The sequence below is a fragment of the Fusarium verticillioides genome, chromosome 5 (assembly GCF_000149555.1).
Source record: "Fusarium verticillioides 7600 chromosome 5, whole genome shotgun sequence".
Classification (NCBI taxonomy): domain Eukaryota; kingdom Fungi; phylum Ascomycota; class Sordariomycetes; order Hypocreales; family Nectriaceae; genus Fusarium; species Fusarium verticillioides.
In genome coordinates this window covers 4,174,873-4,201,734 of record NC_031679.1, presented here as the reverse complement: position 1 = coordinate 4,201,734, position 26,862 = coordinate 4,174,873, and the positions used below count along the sequence as shown (strand labels likewise).

General features: G+C 48.6%; 14 protein-coding genes across 14 annotated transcripts; 5 read left to right on the top strand and 9 right to left on the bottom strand.

Annotated features, from left to right (window-relative positions):
* Positions 1-52: 52 nt before the first annotated feature.
* FVEG_09435 (hypothetical protein) lies at positions 53-733 on the bottom strand. Its single transcript, XM_018898419.1, has one exon. The coding sequence runs from the start codon at positions 655-657 to the stop codon at positions 133-135; it is 525 nt and encodes a 174-aa protein (XP_018756304.1). The 5' UTR covers positions 658-733; the 3' UTR covers positions 53-132.
* Positions 734-1,064: 331 nt separating this feature from the next.
* FVEG_09434 (hypothetical protein) lies at positions 1,065-1,970 on the bottom strand (the record flags this gene model as incomplete). The annotated part of the gene is made up of 1 exon (XM_018898418.1): positions 1,065-1,970. The coding sequence occupies one exon, from the start codon at positions 1,968-1,970 to the stop codon at positions 1,065-1,067; it is 906 nt and encodes a 301-aa protein (XP_018756303.1).
* A 661-nt stretch (positions 1,971-2,631) lies between these two features.
* Positions 2,632-3,531, top strand: FVEG_09433 (hypothetical protein; the record flags this gene model as incomplete). Its single annotated transcript, XM_018898417.1, has 1 exon — positions 2,632-3,531. One exon carries the CDS (start codon positions 2,632-2,634, stop codon positions 3,529-3,531), a length of 900 nt encoding a protein of 299 aa, XP_018756302.1.
* Positions 3,532-3,656: 125 nt separating this feature from the next.
* On the bottom strand, positions 3,657-4,600 carry FVEG_16586 (hypothetical protein; the record flags this gene model as incomplete). The annotated part of the gene is made up of 7 exons (XM_018905833.1): positions 3,657-3,782; positions 3,829-3,968; positions 4,018-4,068; positions 4,119-4,264; positions 4,318-4,441; positions 4,496-4,538; positions 4,592-4,600. The coding sequence occupies 7 exons, from the start codon at positions 4,598-4,600 to the stop codon at positions 3,657-3,659; spliced, it is 639 nt and encodes a 212-aa protein (XP_018756301.1).
* Positions 4,601-5,706: 1,106 nt separating this feature from the next.
* FVEG_09432 (hypothetical protein) lies at positions 5,707-6,672 on the top strand (the record flags this gene model as incomplete). The annotated part of the gene is made up of 1 exon (XM_018898416.1): positions 5,707-6,672. The coding sequence occupies one exon, from the start codon at positions 5,707-5,709 to the stop codon at positions 6,670-6,672; it is 966 nt and encodes a 321-aa protein (XP_018756300.1).
* Positions 6,673-7,641: 969 nt separating this feature from the next.
* FVEG_09431 (hypothetical protein) lies at positions 7,642-9,171 on the bottom strand (the record flags this gene model as incomplete). The annotated part of the gene is made up of 3 exons (XM_018898415.1): positions 7,642-7,960; positions 8,010-8,627; positions 8,687-9,171. 3 exons carry the CDS (start codon positions 9,169-9,171, stop codon positions 7,792-7,794), a joined length of 1,272 nt encoding a protein of 423 aa, XP_018756299.1. The 3' UTR covers positions 7,642-7,791.
* Positions 9,172-9,544: 373 nt separating this feature from the next.
* Positions 9,545-11,370, bottom strand: FVEG_09430 (hypothetical protein; the record flags this gene model as incomplete). The annotated part of the gene is made up of 2 exons (XM_018898414.1): positions 9,545-10,930; positions 10,987-11,370. 2 exons carry the CDS (start codon positions 11,368-11,370, stop codon positions 9,545-9,547), a joined length of 1,770 nt encoding a protein of 589 aa, XP_018756298.1.
* Positions 11,371-11,725: 355 nt separating this feature from the next.
* Positions 11,726-14,131, top strand: FVEG_16585 (hypothetical protein; the record flags this gene model as incomplete). Its single annotated transcript, XM_018905832.1, has 3 exons — positions 11,726-12,331; positions 12,394-12,758; positions 12,808-14,131. The coding sequence occupies 3 exons, from the start codon at positions 11,726-11,728 to the stop codon at positions 14,129-14,131; spliced, it is 2,295 nt and encodes a 764-aa protein (XP_018756297.1).
* A 512-nt stretch (positions 14,132-14,643) lies between these two features.
* FVEG_16584 (hypothetical protein) lies at positions 14,644-15,337 on the bottom strand. The gene is made up of 4 exons (XM_018905831.1): positions 15,137-15,337; positions 14,966-15,088; positions 14,908-14,916; positions 14,644-14,855 (listed from the first exon to the last, which is right to left on the bottom strand). Exons 1-4 carry the CDS (start codon positions 15,275-15,277, stop codon positions 14,850-14,852), a joined length of 279 nt encoding a protein of 92 aa, XP_018756296.1. The 5' UTR covers positions 15,278-15,337; the 3' UTR covers positions 14,644-14,849.
* An 809-nt stretch (positions 15,338-16,146) lies between these two features.
* FVEG_09427 (hypothetical protein) lies at positions 16,147-18,438 on the bottom strand (the record flags this gene model as incomplete). The annotated part of the gene is made up of 2 exons (XM_018898413.1): positions 16,147-17,744; positions 17,799-18,438. 2 exons carry the CDS (start codon positions 18,436-18,438, stop codon positions 16,147-16,149), a joined length of 2,238 nt encoding a protein of 745 aa, XP_018756295.1.
* Positions 18,439-18,755: 317 nt separating this feature from the next.
* On the top strand, positions 18,756-19,318 carry FVEG_16583 (hypothetical protein; the record flags this gene model as incomplete). The annotated part of the gene is made up of 3 exons (XM_018905830.1): positions 18,756-18,833; positions 18,886-18,933; positions 18,996-19,318. The coding sequence occupies 3 exons, from the start codon at positions 18,756-18,758 to the stop codon at positions 19,185-19,187; spliced, it is 318 nt and encodes a 105-aa protein (XP_018756294.1). The 3' UTR covers positions 19,188-19,318.
* Positions 19,319-19,378: 60 nt separating this feature from the next.
* On the top strand, positions 19,379-20,791 carry FVEG_16582 (hypothetical protein). The gene is made up of 6 exons (XM_018905829.1): positions 19,379-19,542; positions 19,600-19,650; positions 19,747-20,016; positions 20,067-20,299; positions 20,350-20,364; positions 20,412-20,791. Exons 1-6 carry the CDS (start codon positions 19,479-19,481, stop codon positions 20,700-20,702), a joined length of 924 nt encoding a protein of 307 aa, XP_018756293.1. The 5' UTR covers positions 19,379-19,478; the 3' UTR covers positions 20,703-20,791.
* A 19-nt stretch (positions 20,792-20,810) lies between these two features.
* FVEG_09426 (TKL protein kinase) lies at positions 20,811-24,749 on the bottom strand (the record flags this gene model as incomplete). The annotated part of the gene is made up of 3 exons (XM_018898412.1): positions 20,811-23,030; positions 23,086-23,401; positions 23,458-24,749. 3 exons carry the CDS (start codon positions 24,747-24,749, stop codon positions 20,811-20,813), a joined length of 3,828 nt encoding a protein of 1,275 aa, XP_018756292.1.
* Positions 24,750-24,986: 237 nt separating this feature from the next.
* On the bottom strand, positions 24,987-26,594 carry FVEG_09425 (hypothetical protein). The gene is made up of 3 exons (XM_018898411.1): positions 25,961-26,594; positions 25,271-25,911; positions 24,987-25,217 (listed from the first exon to the last, which is right to left on the bottom strand). Exons 1-3 carry the CDS (start codon positions 26,361-26,363, stop codon positions 25,164-25,166), a joined length of 1,098 nt encoding a protein of 365 aa, XP_018756291.1. The 5' UTR covers positions 26,364-26,594; the 3' UTR covers positions 24,987-25,163.
* Positions 26,595-26,862: the final 268 nt, after the last annotated feature.

Genomic DNA, 26,862 nt, shown 5'->3' with positions numbered 1-26,862 from the left:
TGCGAATACCGGAAACACTACTTTAATAACATGCATTGGAAGAAAGCGAAAGTATTGGGAAAACACAGTTCAACAGCGAATCCTAGCATCAAGCTCTAGGTGGTAGTTGTACGCTCTCCGCCACATGTTGTATCAGCTTGAGGTATTCTGTTTCTGCTTGGTAAAGTTGACCAAGCTATCAAGCCACTCTTGATGACCATTCAATATAGGATTCGGCTTCGTAGCCGCAAGCTTAACCCCAGGCTGTCCAATCTGTGACTCCTGCGTCAAGATTCTAACCACGCCATAATCCAAGTCCTCCACTATCCAAGCATGATAAACATCTAGCTTAGAGCTCTCATCCCCATCTACCCTTGCCCTCCATGCCAAACGTCCCGGTGAGCCCGCGCTCGGCGGCACAGACTCCATGACTTCTGCTGGAAAGGGACCAAACCCGAAAGTCGAGAAGCTAAAGCTGTCGCCCTTCTTGAGGAAGTTGCCTCCGGCTGGAGGCGTGATATGACTGCAGTTGCTGTAGTATGACTCCCACTGAGTGATGTCGGCGAGGTTGGCCCAGACTTGGGTGGCAGTGATATCGCGCACGATTACTTCGTTGGAGGCATAGTTGTCGGTTGTTCCGGGCAGGAACTTCTTAGGCCAGATGATTGCTGACTGCATTTTGAATGAACCTTGGAGAAGAAGGATAACAAGATTGATAGTGGCTTTTGTCTGAAGGCGGTTAAATCAAAGAACTCGAACCTTTCTCATGTGCATTTGGAGACTCTCTAGTGTCGGCAATGGGACGTCGGCAAAGGCGGCCCAATGAGGACTGATTACAAATCGTCCACATCCGCTGCCCATGAAGCGTCGGGAATAACTCATCAGACAACTTTGACCAGACTCACGGCAGCTGCATTGAATTTCTAGACCTGATAGTTTCAACTCGTCGTGGATATTAATGTCATACACATACAACCATCAAACACCGATCTTCTAGCGACCTGAACTAAACGCTGTTTGTAGATTTCGTATTAAGTAGATGAAGCACCAACTTTCATGATCCATCAAGACACCCCTGTAACTAGTCAAGTGCTCTTGATATAATCCTTGACGAACTCCTCGAGGTTCTCTCCTGGCAAGCCTATCTTATCATTCCACAGTCCTTTATCAACAGAATAATTCGCGACACCCCCCTTGCCGTAGATCGCACCAAAGATCTGAGCCACAGCGCCCATTGCATCTCCGCTTCTGACCTGCTCAGCACCTGACTCCCAGAGACCTTCCACAGTTCCATCAGAAACTTGGAACTTGTCTCCTGTGGCTTTCTCAAGCGCACGGAGGACATCGTTCTGAGTCACGGTGAAGCTGTTGACGTAGACATGCTGATTACGCGTAATCTCGAGATTCCTCAAACTCTTGGCGATTGCCCTCCCAGCCTGGTCCAGGTTGGTGGCCTCATAAGCGATATCACCGCCGTCATAAAGTGTAGCGGTGCGTGCGGGGATGTTGAAGCCACCGAAGCCGGGAATGTTGAGGCCCCAGTCAAACATGGCACCTGAAACAATAGCAATCCATGAAAGCTCGCCGTTCTTGGCCTTAATGTAGTCGAGCGTATCGATCTTATCTTGGACGAAAGGAATGGCCTTCGGCGCTTCTGGATTTGCAGTGTCGACGCCGAACTCAGAGGGGACGAAGACTTTGACGCCGGCTTTGACGGCTGCGTCAACTATTAGCTTCTGCAAGGGGAATATCTGGCCAACGGCTATGCCAGAGACCATGCTAACTACAGCATCGTGGCCTCTTAGCGCCTCGACGAGAGACTCTTCAGAGTAGTCGGTTTTGACAGTGTTGATGCCCGGGGGAAGAGTGCTGTTTGATGATGCCCGAGTCAGGCCTGTCACTTGAAAGCCTTCTTGGAGGAGTGCCTTGACAGTCGACTTGCCAACATTTCCGCTGGCGCCGATAACAGCGACCTTTCTCACTGACGACATGATAGCAGTGTGAAATGATTAAATGGAACGTAGCAGTAACTGAATGATTTTAGTATGTGTATCGGTCCTGCGACCTTGACATTAGAGCCAGGAACTGGTCTACTTATAGCCAGATGTCGACTGATTCACGCGACGGAGTGAGTAGGAGGTGTAGTACACAAGTGATTACAGAAGGCCTCGCCCCTCATTCCTACGCCCGCTACGGTTATCACTAAGCAGCGCTGAACAGTACACTGACATGAGATTCCGCGACCTCAATCTATACATTAACCAAGCCCCTCCGTTAACGCACATATAGAGTCTGACAAATAAAATACCCTTTCCTGCTTTGTCTGCTGTTTACTGATCAATGATGAGCTCTTACGCCACAGTGTTACATGAATCGGCTTTCTTACTAATCACGCTGATTTTGCCCTCAGATCCATACGCTTTGTATAAACCATGGTTACTAAGTCTTGCCACCTTTATAAGGAAATAAATTCCGGTTTTGCCATCTAACTGTATACATTTTGTGCATAATATCTGTTTGTCTTCGTTGCCAAGGATATAGACATACCCAGTATCGCCTCACCGTCACTGGGTCTCCGTCAGCCAATCTGTGTTGCTTAAGGGATCAGCACTCCCACCACCAACTTAAAAAACAACGCCCAAAACTGTCACCATGTCACTCAAATTTTCTATTTACACTTGTCCCCCAATTCCAACCAAGGCCCCCTCTCCAGACGCCTCATCCAAGGACTCGGGCCTTTGGCAACCTCAGTCAGTCACTCTGCTCTACACTCCTACGACTGCGCTCGTAGTGGATTGCCCCGCCACCGTTAATCCTACACGTGAACTGGCAGAATGGATCAAATCTCAGCTGCCACTGGGCAGCACTCTCAAGTACTTTGTCTGTACTCATGCTCATGGTGATCATTTCTTCGGCCTCCCGGTGTTGGAAGAGCATTTTCCTGGATTACAAGCTTATGCTACCAAGGCCGTCGCTGAAGGAATTGATCTACAGCAATCACCGGAAATTATGGATTCGTTCTGGAACAACATCTTTCTTTCCTCTAAAGATGGTTCTGGTTTGCTGGATGCAAAGTCCGTTTTCCAGGCTCTTCCGACATCTAATGAATTCAATCTCGATGGTCACCTGCTCAAGCTATACGATGTCCCTCATGGCGACACACACGCTAATTCGTTCATCCACGTCCCTGAGCTGGATCATGTTGTGGCAGGCGATATTGTCTACAACGGCGACTGTCACCAGTGGTTAGGCGAGGCGTCCAGTGCCGAGAAACGAACCCAATGGCTTGCAGCTCTTGAGGAGATACGAGCCTTGAGACCTAAGATTGTCGTGCCTGGACACACGTTCACTCCGACGTCGACACCAGATGAGGACTTGGCGACAGCGATGCTCACAGGCACGGCAGACTACATCAAAGGATTCGCCGAGGAGCTTGCAGCTGCCACAAGTGAGCAAGGTCTATTTGAAAGAATGCGGTCCCGATATGACCGGTGGAACCTGTACCTGCTCACTGGCAGTTCCAAAGCCGGATGGGACAATAGGACTCTCTGAATCAAGACGTAATGGCAATTGAGACGAGAGCGTAGGAGAGTGACTGGCGCCTACGAAACAAAAGCTAGGAATGATGGAAATGAAACACGTAAGCTATTCTAGCTAAGCCACGCATTGACATCGGATCATAAGGGCTCCCAGCCCTTGCGAGTATACATGATGAGCCCGACTGGAATAATCGCATCGTGTCGATAGACAACAAACTCTGGATATTGAAGTGACCCTCCGTTATCGATAGTCACCCCCTCAATCTTGAACATTGTTAGTGATCAATCGCTCGTAGTTGTGGGGACTTACACAGTTGTAGCCACGTGAAGGTCTGGTGATGCTGTGGTCTGCTAGCAATTTGCGCTGAGGCTTAGTTGCCACGACATAGCAAATGAGCATAGCGTGAAGGTTCGAGTTGACATAATGGTTCTTTACATAGACGTCTGCTTCTGTATCATTGATTAGCATGGAAGACTGGAGAATGTGGGCAAGACTCACTTGAAGAATTTGGTGTAGAGTAGATACCAGGGCCAAACATTCCCTCGTCATCTTGGCATGTTAGTGAGTTCTTGGAAACGTCTTCTCAATATTGAACTCACCAGCATATTTCAGTTTGAACGACTGTCTCAGTATACTGCATGTGCCACAATCACTGTCGTAGCAAAGCTTCAAATCATTGCCCGACTCTCCAATGTGACACGCACGCGAGGTACCATGGTAAAGTCTCTTGTATCTCCCACCATTACTGTAAGTAGAGTCAGTGACCACACAGTTCTGCTATCTTGAGTGCCGTCTTACAGGTATCTGAAAAAGCGCTCCCCCCGACCAGACTTTTCGATGTCGTCTCGACTGGCAAGGTAGATAGACTTGATCTTGGCGCTTTTCTCACCATGCGACCATGAATGATTGAATTTAATCTCATCTAAGCATCTGGGTCAGCTTTGCAAAGATGAACGTCAAAAGGGGTATATCTTACGATCCTTGTATTCTGGATCACTTCGACTAAGGCGCTTCATCCGCTGTTGAACTCGTCAGTACCATTCCACGAAGCGCAACCATGCCGTGTACTTACAATAGGCATGGTGGTGATAGGACACGAGGATTGAGACTTGATCCTTTAAGACGTTGAATATTTCAACAAAGTCCTTTTCGTGTGAACAACGTTCGAATCTTAAAAGACAGTTCGACTTGTCTCACAGTGCGGCTCTGAATGCCATAATAAGCTGATCCGCGGAGCCATATAAGTATAATTAACTACTAAGGTGCATTGCCTATTTCGACAACAAGCAGTTAGCGGATCAGAATGTCCGGGCTCCGGGGTCTCTGGATGCTATGAGCAAGCTGCAAGACGGAATAGGCAGCTCATTGTCCTCCAAGCTATCGCCTCACGGTTGTTGAGTTGTCTGAACATTAATGGATGTAGAAAGTCCTAGATATCGTTGACGTGGTCCAATGCCTTTCTACTCCGTTGACCTTTTTACACTTTCAATCTGCAATCATCCGTTATGAAACTTCTATGGCATGATCACATCAACACTCGGAGCTCTGCGGCTTATCAGATGGAAGTTGGGAAACCAATGAAGTTTGAGGTGGTTAGGAGATGACTGGCTTTGACTCAGACGGAAACGCAGGAGAGTGCATGCAGTTCTTGGGGGGAAGATGAGCGTGCTTGCATGCCGGTTTTGATAACTGAGCTTCTAACAGACAGACACGTAAGAACACCGCGGCTCTGAACCCATGTACCGATTACCCAAAAGAGAACGCAGCAGCTGAATATGTTGCATTCGCTTATATTTATTTATGCTTTATTCAAAAGTCTACCGAGTGCGATACTGTGATTCAACCCCCCGGTGGGAGTGCGTAATCCTCCACCCTCTCAGCAATACGATTTGATTGGCTTAACTGTTCCACAGTTGTGTGAGAAAATGAGGCATACTTTCCCATGCATAAGTGCGGCGTTGCTGACTTACCAGCTCACTGGTCAGCTCTTTCAAACCCCAAGACATCTTAATGCATAGCGATTGACGTGGCGAGGCTGCGAATTCATTCGACTTCAGACCGGGTTCCGATAATATGTACTCATCTAATTTAAGTCTTTAACGTTAGCATCGAGGTATTAGATAGAGTGTCAAGACGCCCCGGTCAGTAAGTTCAAGAGAGTGGCTCGTATCAGACTTTTAGTCAAGCATGAAGAAATCATCTTTTTCAGACCAGAGGCGACATGGCCAATCTTCTCGACACTCACCCCCATCCCGTCCTTATGACAGCAGTCAGAGGGAAGAACTCAGAGCTGTTGCACAGGAGACTCTGGACGTCTCACGCAGTCTGATCAGAGAACTGGGAACAAACGACTTGGCAAGGCACTCAGTCAAGTACTCGTTCGGCTCTCTTACTCGTCTTCACCCTGCCCACTGTCCATCCTACAGACAGCCTGCTACCATAAAGGTCGTCAACGATGACACGCTCAACGCTGCCATCGAGCTCTGTCGCAGGGCGCGAAATGACACTGAACCAAAGAGTCAGCCTCCCATTGTCGTTAACTTTGCGAATCGCCATTCTCCAGGTGGAGGATGGCTCAACGGGGCTATGGCCCAAGAGGAGGCACTATGCTACCGCAGTACCCTAGCTCTGAGTCTCAACAAAAAGCAATACCCCCTCGGGAGAGACGAGGCTCTCTACAGTCCCTATGCTCTCATCATGCGTGATGATCTATCCTCAGGCCACGGGATATCACCACTGCCTGCAAGGGAGCTTCCCGTGGTGAGCGCCCTGACTGTGGCTGCCTTACGCAGTCCACCAGTACAGATCTTCACCAACGAGCCACGTAAAGACAGAATGCGCAAATACAATTCTGAGGTATTCGAAAAGCGTGTCTTTGTCAATGATCGAGACCGCGATATCACAAAGGCCAAGATGAGACTCTGTTTGCGCATGGCGGCGAAGCACAAGCATGACATGCTTGTTCTTGGTGCTCTAGGCTGTGGAGTCTACGGCAACCCGCCAGAGGACATTGCCCATTGCTGGCTGGAGGTGCTGGGAGAAGATGAGTTCTCAGGAAATTGGTGGCGAGAAGTCTGGTTTGCGGTCTTTGACCCAAAGAATGAAGGCAACTTTGAGACATTTTATGAAATACTCAACGGGAAGCAAGTTTAGACTCGAGATATTTGACAAGAGAGCCAGATGGCCTTTATTATTATATATAAATAAAATCTCTAAGGGAGACTACGTATCAACCTAAGTATGCTTCTATTGTTTTATTGGCAAGAATAATGCGAAGCACTCGGAGAGAGAAGATCGATCTGAGACTCTTTAAGAGATGTAATCCAATCCTGGCGCCGCTTATCCCTTTACCTAGGGCACGTTAAAGACGAAGGGGTTTCGCTTATCCGTAAAATCACGGAAGCAATAATCATATTCGTTGAGCAGATTCCTGTTCTCCTCTAGGAACGCCTTTCTCTTCCGGTTCTCGAAGTGAATATACGCGACGCTAGAAATGACAGCAGCCAAGCTGACAGCCAAAGCGACGATGTTGGCCCTGAGACCTTGCTTGTAAGGTGGAGTGGTATATAGCTGGGCACCAACGATGCCTAAACTCAATCAGCCAAGACCTTTATAGGCAGATAAACGATAACAGCTGCTACATACACCCACTTAGGCGGAAACAAGTCTAACTACCCTCGATACCACTGCCTCCGAGTCCATCACAACTGAGAATATCACTACTGAGACATCCTCTTCTGATATAACAACGGCTGAGGAAGCTACCACCACAAAAAATGAAATTGTTACAACTAACACCTCTGAATAAGCTACTACTATGTCTGAGGACCTATTGCCACATGAAGATTGCGAGGACGTCTCGCCCGAATATACTGCGCCGAACGGAGATCGCTTCGATCTGTTCTGCAAACAAGATATCATCGGAGGTACTCTTATTAATAGCCCCTATGCTTTTGATTTTCCAGTCTGCTTGGATAGATGTGCTAGTCTTGATACATGTGTAGCTATTACATATAAGTGGCGTATATCTATATATGATATATATTCAACTACTAACGGAGCTTCTGCTTCACAAGACTTTGATTATGCACTAAGGGATAATGGAGCTCGAGATAGTTAATTGCCTAGGTAATCCATTAGTATTCAACATTAGAACTTGGATTATATATATGTATGCTACTGTAAAAGTCCATAGCACAAACTTCAGGCAGCATATAAAACAGCGGTACGATAGCTCAGCACTTTCTCATAGCAATACCTCCCATCCAGTTACTATATATTGCGACCTCTTTCCATTCTCATACTCTTAGCACGTATTCTCTCAACCAGTCGAGCTACGCCCCAACGTCGTGATGGTACCGCCTCACTTGAAGTGGAAGTGTCAAGTAGTGAATAATGAACGCTGGTTTCGGATTGTGGATTATACGCCAGCTGAACCGATCTGCCGAGTATGTCAGTGGTATCGTGCTGTTTGAAATGAGCTGATATACCTCTTTGTGCTTGAGTAGACATTACTGCTCAAGCGTTCAACCTCCATGACTGGCAATAAAGATGGATGGAATCTATCCCCTGCACCTCTGCGCCATATCCGTAGGTGTGCATCATCAACGACATAAGCGTCTTCAGGCTCGGAGACTTGGGTAAGAGGCATACTCAGAGTGACGTTTCTCACGTGATTGAGGGATGACAAGGCCTCTTTGCGAGACTCAAGGTCTAACTGAGTGATATTGTAGGGGCTCTGATCGATGTTATCTGCGTCCTTGTCTAGCAATAATTCCGTGCAGCGGGCAGGTACCCAGATGTTCAGGGTCGTTAGATTCTCCAAAAGATCGAGGCGAAGCCCATGAAAATCGAAAGATGTGTGACGCTCTCCGGGCAGTGGCGATAGAGTGGGCGATGAGCACGGTAACAGCATAGGGAAAACTGGCTCTAACGATATCTCAAGATGTCTGCCGTAGGTGTGAAAGGCTGGCGGCGAAATGGCGACCTCGACCTCCCGTTTCCAGAGCTCCGGTACCTTGCAGAAACCGACAAACATGTTGAGAGCAAAAATGTCTGTAAAGATAAAGGTAGTCGATTCATAAATTGACTTGAGGCATTCCAAGGATCTGCGGGCTAATTATCAGCAAGGAAGCTACATGCGCAGAGTTACGCATCAGACTCTTACAAGACCCTGCATGACAGCAACATACTCATGTATGCGCTGCATGTCGACAACTTCTCCGAGCTCAAGTTGTGGCTTCTCCAGCATGGCTCTAGAGAAGAACATGTTCGAATCCCAGGATCGGCATCCTCTCCATAGACCTCCCCGATGCTCTGACCACACGCAAAGTGGTTCTTCCAAGCAGAATAGAGCTGCAAGGCATAAGTCTTGTTGCTGAAGCTATCCCCCAATGGGATAACGAGCTGGATCCTGGTGGCATCAATCTTTTCTTGGAGCTCGTCTTGAACAGAGAATGGCGTGGTGCATCGCCAGCGGCAGAAGTGAGATTTCGCTTTGCCACCTTTGTTACGATGCCAGATGATGTGTTGGCGGAGACCGCAGGAGCGCCATAGCTCAAAATAGATCTTGTCTCGGATTTCGCGAGGTAGAAGGCTGGTGAACGTGGACTGGTGCTGGGGATCTGGTGACTGGGTAGTTATTTCAGGCATTGTTCGTCATATGATGAAGGATGCAGGTTCCTCTTAACCCCGCCTCGATAGGACTTGCACAGCTTTGGTCCCAATCTTTCAGTGAGTATGTGCCGCTATATTTAGGCATTATTCCCTCGCTTAACCTGAAACCCCGCTTCATAACCGACATTTATTGCTCAGCTATTCCTCCCCGTTGATCTCGTCTCGCATGGCTATAGTAGCACGCATGATCTCATTGCCGAACCCAAAGGAGCCAGAGATTCTTCCAGTGCAGCATCTTCAGTCGGCGGCTTAAACACACTATTATTATACGCGAATAGAAATCTTTCTACAATACCATCTACAGACTGTCCTTAATCTGAGAGTGAAGGACTGAGATGATTGATAATGCTCACATTCCAAGCTTTGTGTGATCCCAGATGGCTTCCAGCTCCATAACAACACCATCATACACTGTCTGCCGAAAGTCATCCTCGTCGAGCTCTTTAGAATCTGTACATCCTATACACCTTTCAACCACTTCCTTGTACGCTGGGTTGATCAAAGCTACTCTCTGCTCTAGCATCCTATTTGCAATAGTCAAGTTCTGGATTAGGCAATCGTTCTCATTGTCGGGGCTTTGCTCGTCTGGCATCCGTAGCTGCCTAAGCGAAGAACCCAGAATAATCTCCAGCAACAGAATGCCGAGTGCAAAGAGCGTTGGGTTGCTCGATAAAGAGTAACCGCTGCGGTCCGCCGTATTATTGAGGTGCTTCAGTGAGCACTCAGGTAGCCTCCTCTGTAGGAACGGATTCTCGTAGGAGAGCGTGTCTCCACGTCTGAAGAAATGTATGCTGCTTGGCGTTAGTGCCTCGGGAAGCCAGGGCGTTTTGCTCAGCTGCAGCACGCTAGAGGCGATGACGAGTGCCAGTCTGACTTTCTCTGCCAACAATATCAATGGCCGAAGACCCTGCTTGCCCTCAAGAACATCTTCGAGTGTCACTATCGACCAACCATCGCTGTTAATCACCGGTCCGAGCGGGCATACCTGGAAGTGACGGTGGCTGTATTCTTTGTCAATTAAGTGGCCGTAACAAGCAGGTCTCTCCTGGTGGGCCTTTTTCAGAGCCAGACAAAGGTCCAGAGGGCTTATCGTCGGCATGGCGCTGCTTTCTTCAGGACACTTGATAAAAGCAATGTCGGTAGCGGGGCGAGCCAAGATAGCCATGGCAGTCTTGACGCTGGGCTTGACTTCCGTAGCAGTTTCTGTGAGATTCAAGCGAGATAGCGCCCGATCGATGCCAAAAGACACGCGCTTCGAACTCTTAGTCTTGGTAGCCACAACACATGGCGCGGCCGGCACGGCCATTGATACGGACATAGCCTTGATATTGACTTCATCCCAGAACATCTTGCTCGTCGGGCCTTTGGCAACTTCAAAGGAAATAGCCAGTCTGAATTGAGCATCCTGTATGATCTTCTCGTCGTCGCACTCATGCCCAACCTCTATGAATCGTGTCACCAGTTCGAGACTGACGTCGTGAGAATCGGTACACAGAATACTAGAGCGTAAGGCTCGATAGAAGCTCGCTGAGAGGTCCCGCAAGACCTTGAACACCTTGCATCTAGACTGTTTCCGGCGTCTAGGCTCAAGGCCAACGCTCTGCTGCGTTAGGCCCTCGAGACTTGTAATGCCTTTGGAGATGGTTTCTAGAGCTTCTTGATAGTCCTTTCTGTTCAGACGGTAAAGAAGCTTCTTGAAATCGCGAGTGACTCGCTTACGATCAATCCATTGAACCTGCGTGAGGTCAGTCAGCTCAATTAATAGCCCATTTGAATAACAGGGCTTCTCACCGTCCCATCGGATGATACGTCAATTCTAAGCCGCAGCATCACACTCTCCAAGGCTTCTCCGACTTCTTTGACCGTGTCTTCAAACGGGCTGTACGAGTCCCATAGCCTCTGCCGAATCCTGTCGTTGGTCTCCTTGGCCTGCCAGAGAGGTCCAAATGGATCCTGAAGCATCGGCTCAATATCTCGTTGCGATACAACATCACTGATGAGCTGCTCACAGACGTTGCACAATCTCACCCGTTCAGTGGATAATCGTCGGTTGAGGCTCCTCAGCTCCGCCGGAGCCTTGCCCCAATCGCGTAGGAAGTTGCTGTAGGCTTCTAAGGCTGTGACGACGAGGGGAAGTGTCCCCAGGACTATACCTGCGATCTCGAATCCAGACATTGGCTGTTTCTCATTCCAGCGGTTTTCGAGCTTTGTTGGTTGAGAGAACGGACAGCGGAGAGCCCTGTAGGCTGTGAGCGGTTATTAAGGCTGACGGAGCGGCCATCTTACAGCCTGCATATGCCCAGTCCAATGATATAGCCGCTTTCAAGCAACCCCGCACGATACTGAGACTGGCAATGAATGCGAGCCCGGCCTGATGATCTTTTAACTGGACTCAGTGGATTTGACATCGTGTTGAGTCTTTGTTGTAGCCTCAAGGCCGATCGCAGCAAAAAGAAAAGCACTTACTTGCTGACAGCCAGCTTTTATATCTCTCTCGGTCGCCTGGCCTTACTCATGGCAATTCATCGCCATGGACAGCAACCATGAGCGAATGCCAATTGCGCACAATGTCCGAAACGTCCTCAATTCTTTCCGGACCATTGTGACATCGCTCAACCATGGAATAGATTATCTGGATGAAAAGGTCGAGTTTGGCGGTCTGCGTGAGCTGCCCCTAGCGTTGGAGAATGAGAACATCCGCTTCAAGATGTGGGCTGGGAACCTAGGGGCTCACCAGAGTGGCCCGGCATCGCTGGATCATCGGTTGAGAGAGGCACCCCATATACAAGAGCAGGTCCTCTATCTTCTGCGGGACATATTCGAATCACTAGAGGATATAAGAGTCCTGATGCCACAAAAGGAGCCTCCCAAGGACAGTGCAGATATCGAAGATAAGCCGGACTCTCCTCTTGAGGGTTCAGATCCAGACAGCGAAGATAGCTCCACCGATTCAGACCTGGATAGTGATGAGAACACGCCAGAAACAAGACTATCAACGCTCTGCACCGATATCGCCGAGGCTATTGACTGCCTTCTACGTCTCTCCCTGGCCATCGCCAATCCAGCACCGCACGAGAGGTTCCGAAAGCTCGGTGCCGGTCCCGACGAGGACATATCATTCTACGAGGCACATGACGTCCGCTAAGTCCAAGATAAATTCCCAAATATCAGTAAAACTTGCCCGACATCCTGGGCAAGTATATCACTCGCCGGCGCCAGTTCTTCAAGTACCGAGAGTCACACCATGCCAAGCTAGCGGAAGGTCTAGATCAAGCGACTCATAAGGATACAAGTCGGACAGAAGTTGTACCCAACACCGTGGCGTCCTCTCTTCCAGAACACTTCAAGAGGTCTGGGGTGATTGATGAGGACAATCGATCTGATATGGCCATGTCTGAGACGTCCTATGCTACCTCGGCTGGTTATCTGATGCTGGAAGATGGAGAGATGAGGCCGGCCCCTCCACTTAAAGTGCCCCAACGGCCACCTGAGGCAGAAAAGGGGGTATTTGAATGTCCATTTTGTTACAGGATGATATCAGCCAGTTCCCGAGGGGCATGGAAGTAAGTGCCACTTTGTCACTATTCCGCTTATATCTAACACTACTAATAGACGCCATGTCTTTGGGGACCTCCGTCCGTATACTTGTCTCTTCTCACGGTGTGCCGAATCAAATACCGACTTTGATCGACGACATCGGTGGCAATTCCACGTCTCCCAGTATCACTGGCGCACATGGTCTTGCCCATTCAAGTGCGGAAGCACGCTCCCGTCTGCGGTTGAACTCGGTGATCACGTTCGCAATCAGCACCTACTTAACGCGAGCGACGGGCATCTCGCCACCGTCGTGGCCCGCGGCGAGGTATCTGTCTCGAATGATGTAACTCAAGAATGCCCTCTTTGCAAACGAGCTATTTCGGGCTTGAAGTCATACATCAAGCATGTTGGGCGGCACCTGGAACAGTTGGCTCTGCACGCTCTTCCTAAGATCGGATGTGAGGGGCTCGAGGATGACATCGAGAGTGGCGAACAGAACGATGAAGCATCTGAGCTAGGAGCTGTTTCAGTCGAAGAATCGAGTGAGACGTCTTCCGGAGCCGATGAGCAGCTAGAAACTGGCGAGATAGATAACCAGGTGGAATCAAGCGGTCCACGTGCTACAACTGTTAGATACAATGCTGAAGGCGACGTCACCGCCGCTGGCGATACTACCATGCCACCAGCTGCCTCTACTATCTCGTCTGATCAGCCTGTAGTCGAGCTAGCTAAGATAGGAAAACTCGAAGACATCCCCCTCGACATCGTACGGACACAAGCTGGTGCTAACCTCGAAGAAGTGGGAATGATGACCACAGCTGAGAGGGAGGCAGCCGCGATGGAGGCTGTTGAGAGGTATAAGAGACAGGAGCTTGCGAGGATAAAGGCTGAGAAGGCCAGAATTGGAATGGAGGAGACAGAGGAACTTTCAATTGGTCCCTCCGACGAAGTCGAGTCAGCTTCACAGGATAATCGGCCGGTCTACACTCGCATGTCTCGCAGGCATCTATCTCTCGAGACATTGCGGCAATACGATGTCAACTATGAGTTCGACGCGGACCCTGACTACGTCTTGATCAGACGATGGGTGCCCGAGTGGGAACAAGATCGGATGTGGAAGCACACTAGAAATATCCGCGAGAAACGGGCTGAGACTCTACTCAATGAGACACCGATACGAAGTGCTGAGCATGAGTATGAGTGGGTGCGCAAGAAAGGCAGGCGACAGAGCAAGTCGCCACCACGTCTCTATGACCCCAGGGCTAAGCCTTTCCTTTGTAACTATGATGGATGCGAGCACGCTGCTCCTGGAAATGGATTTCCTCACCAGCGGAACCTCCAGGACCATATAAACCGCATTCATAACGACCATGGCAGCTCTGGTGATTACGTGAGTTGAGATTCTATATGTTCAATGTATCAAACACATAGCTAACAAGAAGCTAGAGCTCGCAACTAGCGGAGCGGAATTCACCGCCTCCTCCTCGTCAACCTACCGCTGACGATACCCGGCGTATCCATGCTAGGACCACTAGTCGTGAAGGGGTTACTCCTCCATCTCAATCTCCATCCTCTCCCCATCTGCTGCCATTCAATTTGCCAGAGATGACCTACCGGTATACTGACAGTAAGTTCTTAGTGTTTACCATTAGCTGTTTACTAACCCTAGCAGCAACTTCAAGCAACCCGCCCGAGGAGAGTCCGGCTCCCCTACCAGTCACTTATTACTGGGAATGTGTAAGTCACACTCTGATTCTATTGAAAGTTACGATTGAGTGTAACATCTCGTTATTAGTGTCGCTGCCTCATGACTTTGGACTGGGCAGTATTTACTGTTTGTACGAACTGCAACCATATCCGATGTAATGCTTGTGTTTTCACTTCGCATTAGTATAGATACTACCTTACTATAGGAAGTATTTAATATTATGATAAATGGGATAATGCGCAGACGTATGAATAACTTGACAGCTCAGGAACATAAGCAGTAACAGAGAAGTTTCATCCCTAAAGTAAATGCAATATAGAGGCTAGGATAAAGGTACATCAGGAGTAGCTTGAGGATGATTTCTAGAGAGCTGGGCTAGATAAGGTTATTAAAGCATAACTAAGCAGTTTTAACACTAGAAGCCTGTTAGTAAAGTATTTTATCTCTTTAAGAAATTTTCCACTGACACAAATAACCTATTTATTTATTAGTAATTATTATCCCTTAGCTTAAGTACTGACTTACACTTCCAACAGCACCCTCCCAGTTGCATCCCCGCCCTAGAGTATCTGCCAAAGAGCAGGTATAGCGTCGCCAAGGGAATGCGTGTGGCTCTGGGTTCTCACCCTTTGTGCCAGATAGAGTGCCCTTAATAAGTATTAAACCACGTTCAGAGAGCTCAGTCACAGTACGTACGCAGAAGTAATTGACATTGGGGTTGCCAGCACATTCTTTACTGTTGAAATCGGCTGGTTTGTCCCAGCCGCTGTTTGTCCACCATGGGTAGTTGGCTGACACGACGGGAAGGCCGATGACGAGGAGACTAATAAGTTTCATTGTGATGGTAATAGTAAACAAATATGGAGTAGTGGTGAATAACGAAAAATTAGGGTAATGAGTGGCAGGTAGGTTGGTATGTTGGGGCACTGGTTATTTATACCAGCAGTGACAATATTGAGGATTCTTTTTGATTTCTTTTTAATTTCCTCACCGCTGCCACAGCACGTAGACCTGTGGTCTCATAGTGGGTTCTGATAGGTCCACATATACGAAAAGCTTTATCTATTCTCCACTTAACAAGGATAGCCAGAAAGTATATAAAATTACAGAGGAAGAGAAACTGAAATTCCAGCATATGATAGAACTTGGAAGCCTTCAATGAACCATGCAGGTGTGTCATGACTTATAGTCTCCTTATTGTTGCCGCCTCATGTGAGGTTGCAAGACCTGTACAATAACTTTATTAAGAAAGCAACTCGGTCATGTTAGCAACAAGAAACACAGAGATTTGCCGCGAGTCAGTACATGTGAGATTACCGGCTGTGCGTATTTAACTTTCCACCTATAGGAACTTGTGATAAGAAACTCATTATATGCCCATGTGAGTTGTTTGAAGTATGTTTATCATCTCCTGACTTGTCCTAAAGTTAAAAGAAAGGGTCTTGCCGTCAAGCCGAAACCTAACTTACGAGTAGTATAGGGGCTACCACAGCCCTGGTGGCCAATTGTCAATGGCTACCATACTCGTAGTTCTCCATACTGTACCTCTACGCTCTCTGCATCAGCGAGAACATAATATCCCTCCGTCTAATGTTGACATGGGGCAAGGAGATAGGCCGCCTTGAGTACCTAATGCGCCCGATCTGTTCCTATGTGCAGTAGAATTGACTAGATTGTAATGCAGATAATTTATACAAATGTCAGTTTTAAACCTTCAACACGGCCTTTCCTAGTAGCTCTGTAACATTTCGCTGGAAGTATCTCTGCATCTCATACTCGCTCAATGATTTGGTCCGCATAGGAAATTCCAAGCAAGTAACAATACACTGTGCAAAGACGCGACCAACCTGGTGCGAGAGAGATTTGCCGCATTTTCCAATTAGAGCCTTGAGAACATCTGAAGGAACCAGCGGTTTAGTTTCTAAGAAGGACTTGAGGATAGAGGTAGCTTCTTTCCACTGGGCGATTTCCAACAGCACGACGCCCAGCGAGTACACGTCATGGCCTTTCTCGAATCGGGTTCTTGGGCGACCCCATCGATCGGGGTGTCGATAGAGGTTATTGTTGAGCGAGTAATCTTCCTCCAGGTATGTTGCCTCGTCGTCGGCACGAGAGTACTCGAACCCAAAGAGCAGGGGCTTGCTGAAGTCGAAGCGGTCGACAAATGGCGAATCTGCATCGCCGTCACTCAAATCGGATCCAGGGCTCGGGACTACTTCTGTGAAGGCAATGTTGTCACTTCGGATGCCTTTGTGTACCCAGCCAACGCGATGAAAGTTCTCAATCGCTGTAGCTACTGCCCAAGCGAGATGGATCCGTTGACCAAGAGGAACAAGTCGATGCATCTTGTACAACTGGAGGAGCGTCACAACCTTGCTTCCAGTCCCAAACATGGGCGGACACCAGAATACTATGCCCAGCTCTTTACGGAGCCTGTCACGGAAGAAGCCCGCGCATGGTAGGATATGGAACTCTTTACGCTTTGGGTGGCATAGCAAACCCGTAATCTTACGAGCTTGTTGTAGCGTTTGAGGTTGCGGTTCACCGCTGTTGCCCTCGGATTCCCCGTACTTGTAGGTCTCCATGATGACAAATCGGCCGTCCATACTCCCCATTTTGAAACGACTGGATAGATTGTCTGTAGAGCTGCTTCTTTTCAGGGATTCCAAGATCTTGTCACGGCTTATCTCACGACTATAGCCAGACGGATCTTGGTTCATGATGGCTTTGCGTAAATGAAGAGCAGCATCCACGTCGACAGCAGCCATAATCCCAGCATCTGGGGTCTCTTGTGTCGATTCCGGACTTCTGCTACCGACAGTGTCTAGGAGTAGTGGTGTTTCAATAGCAGTACTCAGCGTTGAGACTCTATCATGAATCTCAACCAATGACTGTTGAATGACTTCATTTTCGTCTTTTGTGGTGTCGTCTTTTGCATATTCCTCGGTGGTTGCCATGGTGGTGTTCAGCCTACGGATTCCTTTGACGATCTCGTCTCTAGCAGGCTTAGATAATTGCTCGAAAACAGAGCCCTGTGGAAAGGCTCCATCTTTGAGAGCATCCTGTATGCGACGCGCGCGACTGACGATTGCTTCGATACTGACGGCGGTGACGTTTTTGGGAGGGGCTGTCTTGAGCCATGTTGCAATTTGCAGACCCGTCACGTCATCTGAGAGTGATGCTCGGAAAACGAGGTAGCCAGATGGCTTTTTAACAAAGCCCTCTGTCACAGCTGGAGGCTGGAGAGGCTGGAGAAAGATTTTGGTAGGTGATTTCCTCACAAAGTCATGAAATACCGGGGTTTCTAGTAGGATATTAATACTGGCTTGTGTGCTTATTAACAGATTCCCAGTCTTACCAGTAACTTTCGGGTCCTCTCTCAATTCTGAAGCAAGGTTCTCTGATGAGATTCCAGTACTGGAGTTCTCCTTCAGCAGCCTAATCAAGGCTCTCGTAAAGGACCTCCGTCCCGGAACAGGAGTCTTGGCCCCTTTAGCTGACGCGGCTATCAATTCAAATCGGCCATCACCATCCTTAGAGCCACGCGTGATGAGAGAGGCGTGGCAGCAGTCAAGAATTAGAAGCACATCGCCGGGAGCTGAGAAGAGCAACTGCTGGGTCACATGCCAAGACACTGTTGGTCCACCCAGCTCAAAGGCCGCCCACTCAGCCTGTCCCTGCGCGTCGGGACTACAATGGCCAGCGTAGTAAACGATTATGAGGGAATCTTGCGGGAAGGATTGCTCTTCAACGAAGCTGGATATTTCTCTGTTAAGCCTCGCGCGCGAAGGACCCTTGACTGGGATGCGGAAGAAGGCGACACTGCTGTAGTGGTAGTCCTGCTCGAATAAGGCGCGCAGATCTCGTATTTCGCCGTCAACGTCACCGAGGTCGTGATCCTCCCAGGCGATGAGTAGTACATGGACTTGAGCATACGAGCCCTGCAGATTCGAACCGATAGTGGATTTGAAGGAGTGGACGATGTCGTGGTCAGCCATTGCATGTCATGCGATGCAGTAGAAAGAAATACTGTAACAAAGGGCTGCTCAATTGTTTGTAAATGGGAGAATTTTGATCAGGCCAGTGACACATTTGTGGACGGAAAAACTCATTTGTCATGCTGTGTAACACTGGCCGACACGTAAGACGAGCTGCATATGCCGTCGCCTTATTTGGTGCTTCGATCAGGCTTTGCTACCCATCGGTCCGTGGTCTTGCGAGTATATAGGTCAGCTCTGTCCATCAAAGCTGCGCCCCTCAATTCAAATCAATATTCATTTGAGACTTGCATTGATCTATCTCATTGGCCTCAATCATGTCTGGCCACAAAAATGATCGCCAGCGGACTAATCCCGCTTGCGACTCAAGTGATGAAGAGCCTCAGCCAGAAGAGGTAACTAGAGGCCTCTGTGTCTGTCACTTTCAGCTGCTCACTGCTCGCTCAGCCCCGAACCTATCGCTCCCGCGTCGAAGAGTATGCAAACAAACCTGACGTTAGTACCAACAGAGTAATCTCCCTCAACTAGCGAATACTGAATTGATTGATTCACTCCAGTGGCCTCGTCAACCTCTCTACGAAATTAACGAAATCGTTTACGTCAAGGTTCCTGGTGAAAGACAGCCTGCAGGACCGTATATAATCATCTCGACCAACTTCGAAAACAGGACGTACGGGCTCAAAAGGCAAGACACTGGCCAGACGCACTCAACAGCGGTGGCGGAAGTTGATCTCCGGGTGCTCGTTTGAGCAAGGGGTTTTTATTCGTCGCTTATGAGGCAACCAGAGGGGGGCGCAGTGGTGCCGCAGTATCCATGCATCCCCCAATTGGAGGAACAGGAGCGGACTTGGTTGAAACACGCAGGAATCACAAAGTTAGGCAACGCCGACAGGGAAATGGGATAAAAGACATTAATAAATACCATTTTTCTTTAGGGCATTTCTGCATGAGCCATCAATTCCAAGTTTTTTTAATAATGATATAAGCTTTCAGCCATCGTCCGATTGTGCCCTCTACCAGATACTAGGTACGATAGAACAATGGCAACGCCCAACGGAAGAGCACCCGCGCCCCGCGCTCCGCAGTTCACAAGGAGGCAAGACAGTGAGACCTGCACTCTACCCAACTGCATATGCAGACTTTGCAGCTGACACTGAGTAGCCTCTGGGCCTTTTGTCCCCAGCCAATCTTTCCAAGACAGCCCCCCAAGGAGTATGTATTATTCAGAGGCCCCAGGCCGATTCATCGGCATAGTCAAATAATCTAGGATGTTCCCTCCATGATCTTTAGTTGATATCCTTTCTTTAGTTGATGAATACCCGCGAGGCTACCCCTCACTATCTGCATTTCTCAGCGGCGATAGGGAATTCACCATGTTCCGATCCTTCACGCGGCTTCACGCCCGTGTACTGCTTCATAAGCAAGATGAGCTAGCAGAGCTGGAGCAACGACTTGACCAACTCGACCAAAAGGACAGCAAAGTCGATTCGTATCGGCTACTTACGAACAGGCACAGCAGCGGAGATACAGAACGTCGGGGGCTGCTCACTGAGATTGAGAGAAAGTTGAATGAATTCAGTAAGTTGAAAGCTCCAGATTACCAACCTCGATACTTATCTATGTATAAGATAACCTTCTTGAATCATTGCTGGCCCATTTAGAGCGCCCTGAGCCCGACGAGTCGCAGATCAAGAGCGTCAGAAACTGGGTTGATGGCAAGAGGCCAGTTGTCTATTCAGAAACCACTTTTCTCAACGACCGAAGTGACTTGAAACGGGCAAGGCATACGGTGGAGAAAGGTGGTCTTGAAAACCTACTCGCAAGTTATTCTAGCTGGCCTTGTTTACGTGGGATATACGAGGTAGGTAGCCCATATGACATTAGCTCTTTACGCTGCTAAAAAGCCATTAGTTCTTATCACTTCTCGTGAGCTCAACCAGACGATTAGTAGAGCAATACTTACCTACTACTAGGATACATCTGCGAGATCGGACGATCCGAAAGTCAAACTCATCAAAGCCTCGAGACTGGTAGCTGTCTCACGTGCCCTGACAACTGTACTGGCTGTTACCACTTTGGTCGTGCCGATCGGAGTTTTATACTCAGTACAGCCTGTCCCGATGCGGCTATTTATTATTGCGGCCTTTACGTGCATCTTCTCATCAGCGCTCTGCTGGCTGACATCGTCTAGAAACTACGAAATATTCTCGGCAACGGCGGCATATTGTGCCGTGATGGTCGTATTCGTAGGGAGCTTGCCATAGACTTGTTAACACTATTCAGCTTTATGCAGAATCTGACCATGAGGCAGATAATAGAGTTGCCAGATATCAATCTTATTCATTTTCCGAAGTACTTCAGGCTAGCTTGTCTCAGTTCTCAGAGTAGCCTTCCAGTCGCGCCTTTGTAAATGCTAAAGAACGGTAGTGATTTCTAACCTCCTTCTGCGTCGTTATCACCTCTGTCTGAACCTTTCCTAGACCTCGGCTCACCTCCTTCACTTCTTTACCGGGGTGCTTCTCTCGTTCAGCTTGCTGAAGCAGTCTGATTACTTCAAACAAGGAATCCTTGAGAACAGTCTCGATACGTTGTGCCTTCTCAACGTAGTCATGACTCCATCTTTCAAGGCCATCTATGTCTTTAAATATACGTGGATGGTCTGTGAAGTGCGGTACCCCGTTCAGGTATACTGTCAACTCCTCGTAGGTTTTGACTGCAAGTTGGAGAGGTGTATGACCCATCGCATTAACCGTATCGACGTCTGCATCGTAGTCTATGAGTGCCCGGGCACCATCTAGGTCTCCATAGTATGCACAGTAGTGAAGGGCCGTCCATCCATTATCGTCACCCTTATTGATGACTTCCTCGGCGCGTAACTGTGGGCATCTGGAAAGACATGCTCTTACATAGGATGGCCTCTGGGAATGCATTCTCACTGCGTATCCAAGGATGTTCCTAGACTGTCCGGATCGACTTTTCCACCATGCCTTTGACCCGGCGTCAAGTAGCATCCGGAGGGCGTCGATTTGTCCACCTGAGATCGCTGCCTCAAAAGGTTCTCGCCGGTGAAGATTGGCGCCCCTCTTGATCAACAGATCTAGAACACCCAGTGACCCTCTCTGAGTCGCGAAGTGCATAGCAGTGGCTCCCAAAGTGCTTTCTGCCTCCACATCAATCGCTGGTAACTGGAGCAGAATTTGGGCTACAGGTACGGCATCAAAAACAGCGCAGTAGTGCAGTGCATTTAGGCCACTATCGCCAGCTGTGCACGCGTTGATATCGGAGACCAATGGCAGAAGAATTGGTATCTTCCTCCACGATAGGCGACGGTGAGCACTGTCTATGATAGCCCAGACGACCGCATTGCCATGGTTTTTTTCGCATTCTTCTCCAGGCAAGGCTCCCGCTAGAATTAGTTCCTCAAGAACGTATTCCTCCAGATCCATGTTCTTTACCGCCGAGAATAGTGGTGTTTGTTTGAGATTGTCCAAGCCATTGATATCTAGTCCTGCTTGCAACAGGATCTTGATTGTTTCCCGCAGAGCAGCCCGATAAGACTGACCGTGAGCCACATACCGTCCGAAAGGAATCATATTGTATCCAATCATGTGGAACGGAGAATGCGTCCAATGCCAATCTCCCCCATAGGTCTCACTGCCATGGCCGATAAGAAGCTTTACCATGTCGGGGTAGTGACCTGCCACAGCGAGATCAAGCGGGCTTAAGCTTGGAATATGTTCTGTGTAGCCGTCCTCGTGACTTGTTTTCCGCCACTCGTTCCTTTTATCGACATCAGCTCCCAGGTTTAGATATTCTCCAGCAAGCTTTGTGTACCCCGCGATGACCGCCCAGTGGAGTGGATTCCCTCGTAGTTCCATACATCTGTGGGGAAGTAGAACATTTAATTGCCCATGCTCAGCAGCAAGTAGAGATCGTATCACTTTCATACGATCCTCCTTAGGTGTCTGTTCTGGACCAGAGACCATGATCTCAAGTAGACTCAGAGCTTCAGCTTGACTGAAGAGAACCAACCAGTGCAAAGCATTCGGCATATTTGAGTCCATATGAGAAAGGTCGTCGCATTGTCGCGCAAGTAGGATCGCGGCGTCGAGATTTCCGTCTCTGCAAGCAGCTGTGAGAGCTTCACATAGCTCCTTAGATTGAAACCGGCCCTTCTTGACTAGAATCTCGAATTTCTTGAATGATTCCACGCTGATGGGACCAAGATTGATGAATTGGTCTGCTTCTTTACTGCCAGCCTCTCTCCAAGCAACACCGTCATGAAAGACGTCGAGGTTTCTGTACATGATAGGAGATGTTGGGACATCTGTATCCATCTGATCAGGCTTTAAGGCGGCCCTAACAGGATATAAGATAGCCTGGGCGACCTTGTTGCTTTTGGCTGCTTCCTGGAGATGACTCAGAGCTTCCAAGCTATCTGGCGCAACTCCGTAGCCAACTTGACTCATCATGGCCATCTGTAGGTGGGCCTGAGACCTTTCTTGTGGATCATCTTCTGTCATGATGGCTTTTTGGATCAGTTTAGCTGCTTCACACTGATTGTACCAGGGAGGCTGTCTGCGTGAAATTGCCTGTGATAACACTTGATCAGCGTGGCTTTCATCATTCTCAAAATCCCTTACTGACTTTGAACATGTCTTCTGACTTGTATTGATATGCTTGAGGCGTCAAAACTAGAATTTCGCATCTTTTTTGAGCTGGGACCCTGATCAGTTGGCGAAACGGATCGGCTGGTTCGTCTCTAGGAACGACCTGTAGGTTCTTGGAGCTGCTATAAGTATGACTACCCTTATCGAGGAATACGGCTCGAGTGACTGGGCTCATCAACATAGTCGGGGCCAGCACCTTCTCATATCGGTCCCCCAGATAAGGACTTTCCCCGTTGATCTTTATTTCCAGTGGCAGTATTTTCTCCATTCTGGAATTCTCAGGTATATCGCCACTGGTAAAACACTACTTCAGCTCTGATTAAGAAGAGATGTTGAGAGGTCCACTTACTTGACTCCCTTGGAGAGTGCTTCGACAATTTGATGGATATTGCCTCGACGCGAAATTCTCTCCTGTAAGCACAAGGCGACCGTTGCCTCGAACACTTGGAAAGACTGTGAATCTGGCGGTGCGCCTATAGCGTCTAGGCCCTTGCGAAGTTGAGTCCATTCACCAAAGTACCCGTTCAGCCCTGTGTTCGTCGGATTTGATGGGTATGAAGGCACGCCAGCAGACGGCTTAAAGTCTTTGTTTTCAACCGTTTCTACATACCTTTGTTCCGAGCGCAAAGACTCGGTGGCAAGCTCCAAAATAGCATTTTCCTTAGTGTAAAATGAGCGTTCCAGGAACCCCAAGGCAGTTTCTCCAGGGCTGAGCCAAGCAGGTTCAATGAATGACTTGGCGTGCGTGATAGTCTCCCAAAGAACAAGGCCGAAAGAATAGCAGTCAGCAGCTTTGTACCTTGTAAACACGGGGATCTTTTCAATCAGAGACTCCTCATCAGTGTCTTTAGTCCAGCCGCAAATTTCAGGAGCGTTATATCTGGGCGTCCCGAGGTAGTATTCGTGCTGTTGCTCAAAGTCTTGTTTAAACAGAGCACACCCGAAGTCGGCCAGTTTGGCTAGATAATGGCGATCTTCATCTTTATCTCGCGTGAAATAGCCATAGACCAGGACGTTGTCAGGCTTGACGTCTCCATGCACAATGTCGCTGTCGTGCAGCGCACGGATGCCCATGGCAACATCCAGGACCAGGAAACGCCTGTCGATTAGATTTAGGCTCCTTTTCTGGGAGAAAGCGGCGAGAGTACCGTGCGGCGAGTAAGGCATGACTAGATAAGGTCGGTTGCCAAAAGCTAGATCTGGTTCCCAGCCCCAAGCGATGGCTGAGATTAGGCAGCTCTGGGATCGCAGTCTTGGGTGCGTGAGGACCCGGACTTCACGCTTGACGTTAATCAGACGCTTTGAAGATTTCTGAATTCGTTTGTGTGTCTGTTTGGTGCCGCCTGTCGCGTGGTCCATACAGAGGCGTTTGACAGCAACGAAGTAGGGCTGCTCGCCAGTCAAGCCAAAGAGCTCCTTGTTAACCTCAAAGCTAGTTCCTTTACCCAGGCGACTATCAAATTTGAGGAACTCGGGCTGAACGTATGGTAATTCATTGCGTACTATCATTAGAATGTCTTGCAAGATGTTGTCTGTCTCAGAATCGCCAGTCGAGGCCGACGCTGGCGTCCACGCGAGAGCTGCATCTGACGTGTCAGCGAACCGAGAGTCCCAGACTCCACTACCTGTGTCCGACTGCATCTTTTCACTTGGTTTTGCGAGCGCCAAGTTACCAGCGTCCTGTTAGAGACTACTGCGCTGATTCCTGTTGCGAATTGTGTGATGGATGACAAAAGTAAGCGTCAGCCTGCAGGCGACAGTGCTGCCTTTATGTGAGGCTTATTCAATCCAATTAAAACAAGGCTTGGCGAGTCTCTTGAGAAACCAATGAAATCTATCAATCACGTAAGATGATCTTCAGAACTTAAAATATTGAAACGAGAAATAAGAAGAATTATTATATATCATTCCAGGTATAAGGCGTAAACTATAAATATTAAATAAACCTGTATTTAACATCTTCTGATATTAGATTGTAATATAAACTCGTCATATGCAAACGTCAATAGTCTGTAATACGTCTATCTGCCTCTGGTTCTTGATGGCTGCTGTTTATTATACTGCCTTTTTATCTGGAGTTTCTGCCAGCTTTAGACGAGAGTCACGCCACTGCAACCAATTAGTCTCTGCACTTTTGAATACGGACGCAGAGCATGATTTACCTTGCCGCATGAAATCGGCTCGTAGAGGGGTGGATGCTCTTCATCAATACAGGTCGGCAGAACTTCGCAGACTGCGTCGGGGTTGAATCCCAGGAAGAAGGGCATAGCGTAGCGAGATGTCTTCTGCCGGTTATACACCCGATGAACGGTCGATTTAAACCGATTGTTCGAGAGTCTCTGTAGAAAGTCACCGATGTTGATGACAAGGGTCCCCTCGATCGGCCGGGCATCAAGCCACTCATCTTCTGCCGAGAGAACCTGCAGACCACCAGACATGTCCTGCCAGAGCAGAGTCACGCACTGAATGTCAGTATGTGAGCCAATACCCACGTCGACTTCTTGGGCGTTGCCATCGGTGCCGGGGTAGTGAATGTGTACTGCATCGGCACCGGGAGTGGTGATGATGGAGTCAAAGTAATCCTCGGGTAGGTCGAGAGCAAGGGCGAATAAGCGGATGAGTTTACGGGCGAGGGTAAGACGCTTTTGATAGAACTCGGTGAGTACAGGGCGGAAATTTGTGAGATGGCTTGTCCTGTCCCAGACATAATCTGTGGACGAGAAGTTGGAGTTGATATCATCGGTGCACTCGTGGGTTTGGTCGATGCGAGTGTCATATCGCATAGAGAAAGTTTCCTTCTTGTCTATAGGAGTGTAAGTTAATCGATATATACGGCTTATTATGTTACCTACCTCTTGTTTCCTGATTATTAATCTGGGTGCTTCCGACGCCGTGATAACCACAGAACTTGCCCGCTTTCTCAAAAGAGACCCGATCTTTAGCTTCTTGCTCTTGGTCAAAAAAGGCCTTGCACTGTTCGAGAGCTTGCTCGATCAATTCCTGAGGAATCCCATGATTTTTGACATAAAAGAAGCCAGTATTCTCAGCCGCCGCTTTAATTTTGGTGGCGATGGCCTTGCGCTCAGTCGCATCCCCATCAAGCGAGGTGAGGTCGATAACGGGCATTTCATCCAGGGTCGGAGTACGGGGCGCCCCACAGCGTACACGGCGGGAAACAAGTCCATCCGGTGTCATCAGCTGCACCGTTGTAAACGCCGAGACGGGGGCTGTGGTCTCAATTGTGGTGGTAGCCATGACTTTTACTTGTAGTCACAAACTGTGTAAACTTTAGGTGATGAGGTGAGATTACTAAAGATGATGTTCTTTCAAAGTGGGGAAGACCACTGACAGATGAAGGCTGAGAGCTTGAGAGAACTTGGTATTCGTATGGACTTGGTTATCAATGTGCAAAGCACCACTATCAATAACAGGCCTGGAGTCAACGACTTGATATAAGATAGTATCCGATTGCTTGATGCAGTTGAGTGGTTCAAGTTGCGCAATAATTGCTCAGCTGTAGGTTAGGCACAAGACGGAGACCGTCGGAGATGGGGGTCCATAGCTGCCGACGGGGCCATCCGTGGCGGAGTTCCCCGTTCCCCTATCGCTAATAGTTCCCCTCAAAGATCCACAGAGCGGGCGATTGTATTGGCTACAATGGGCACGCAATCTGATAAACGTGGCTATCTTTTGCGGAGACAGATAACAGCGTCACTAGTGTAACTACCCTGACCGGCGACCGTCGGACATTTCA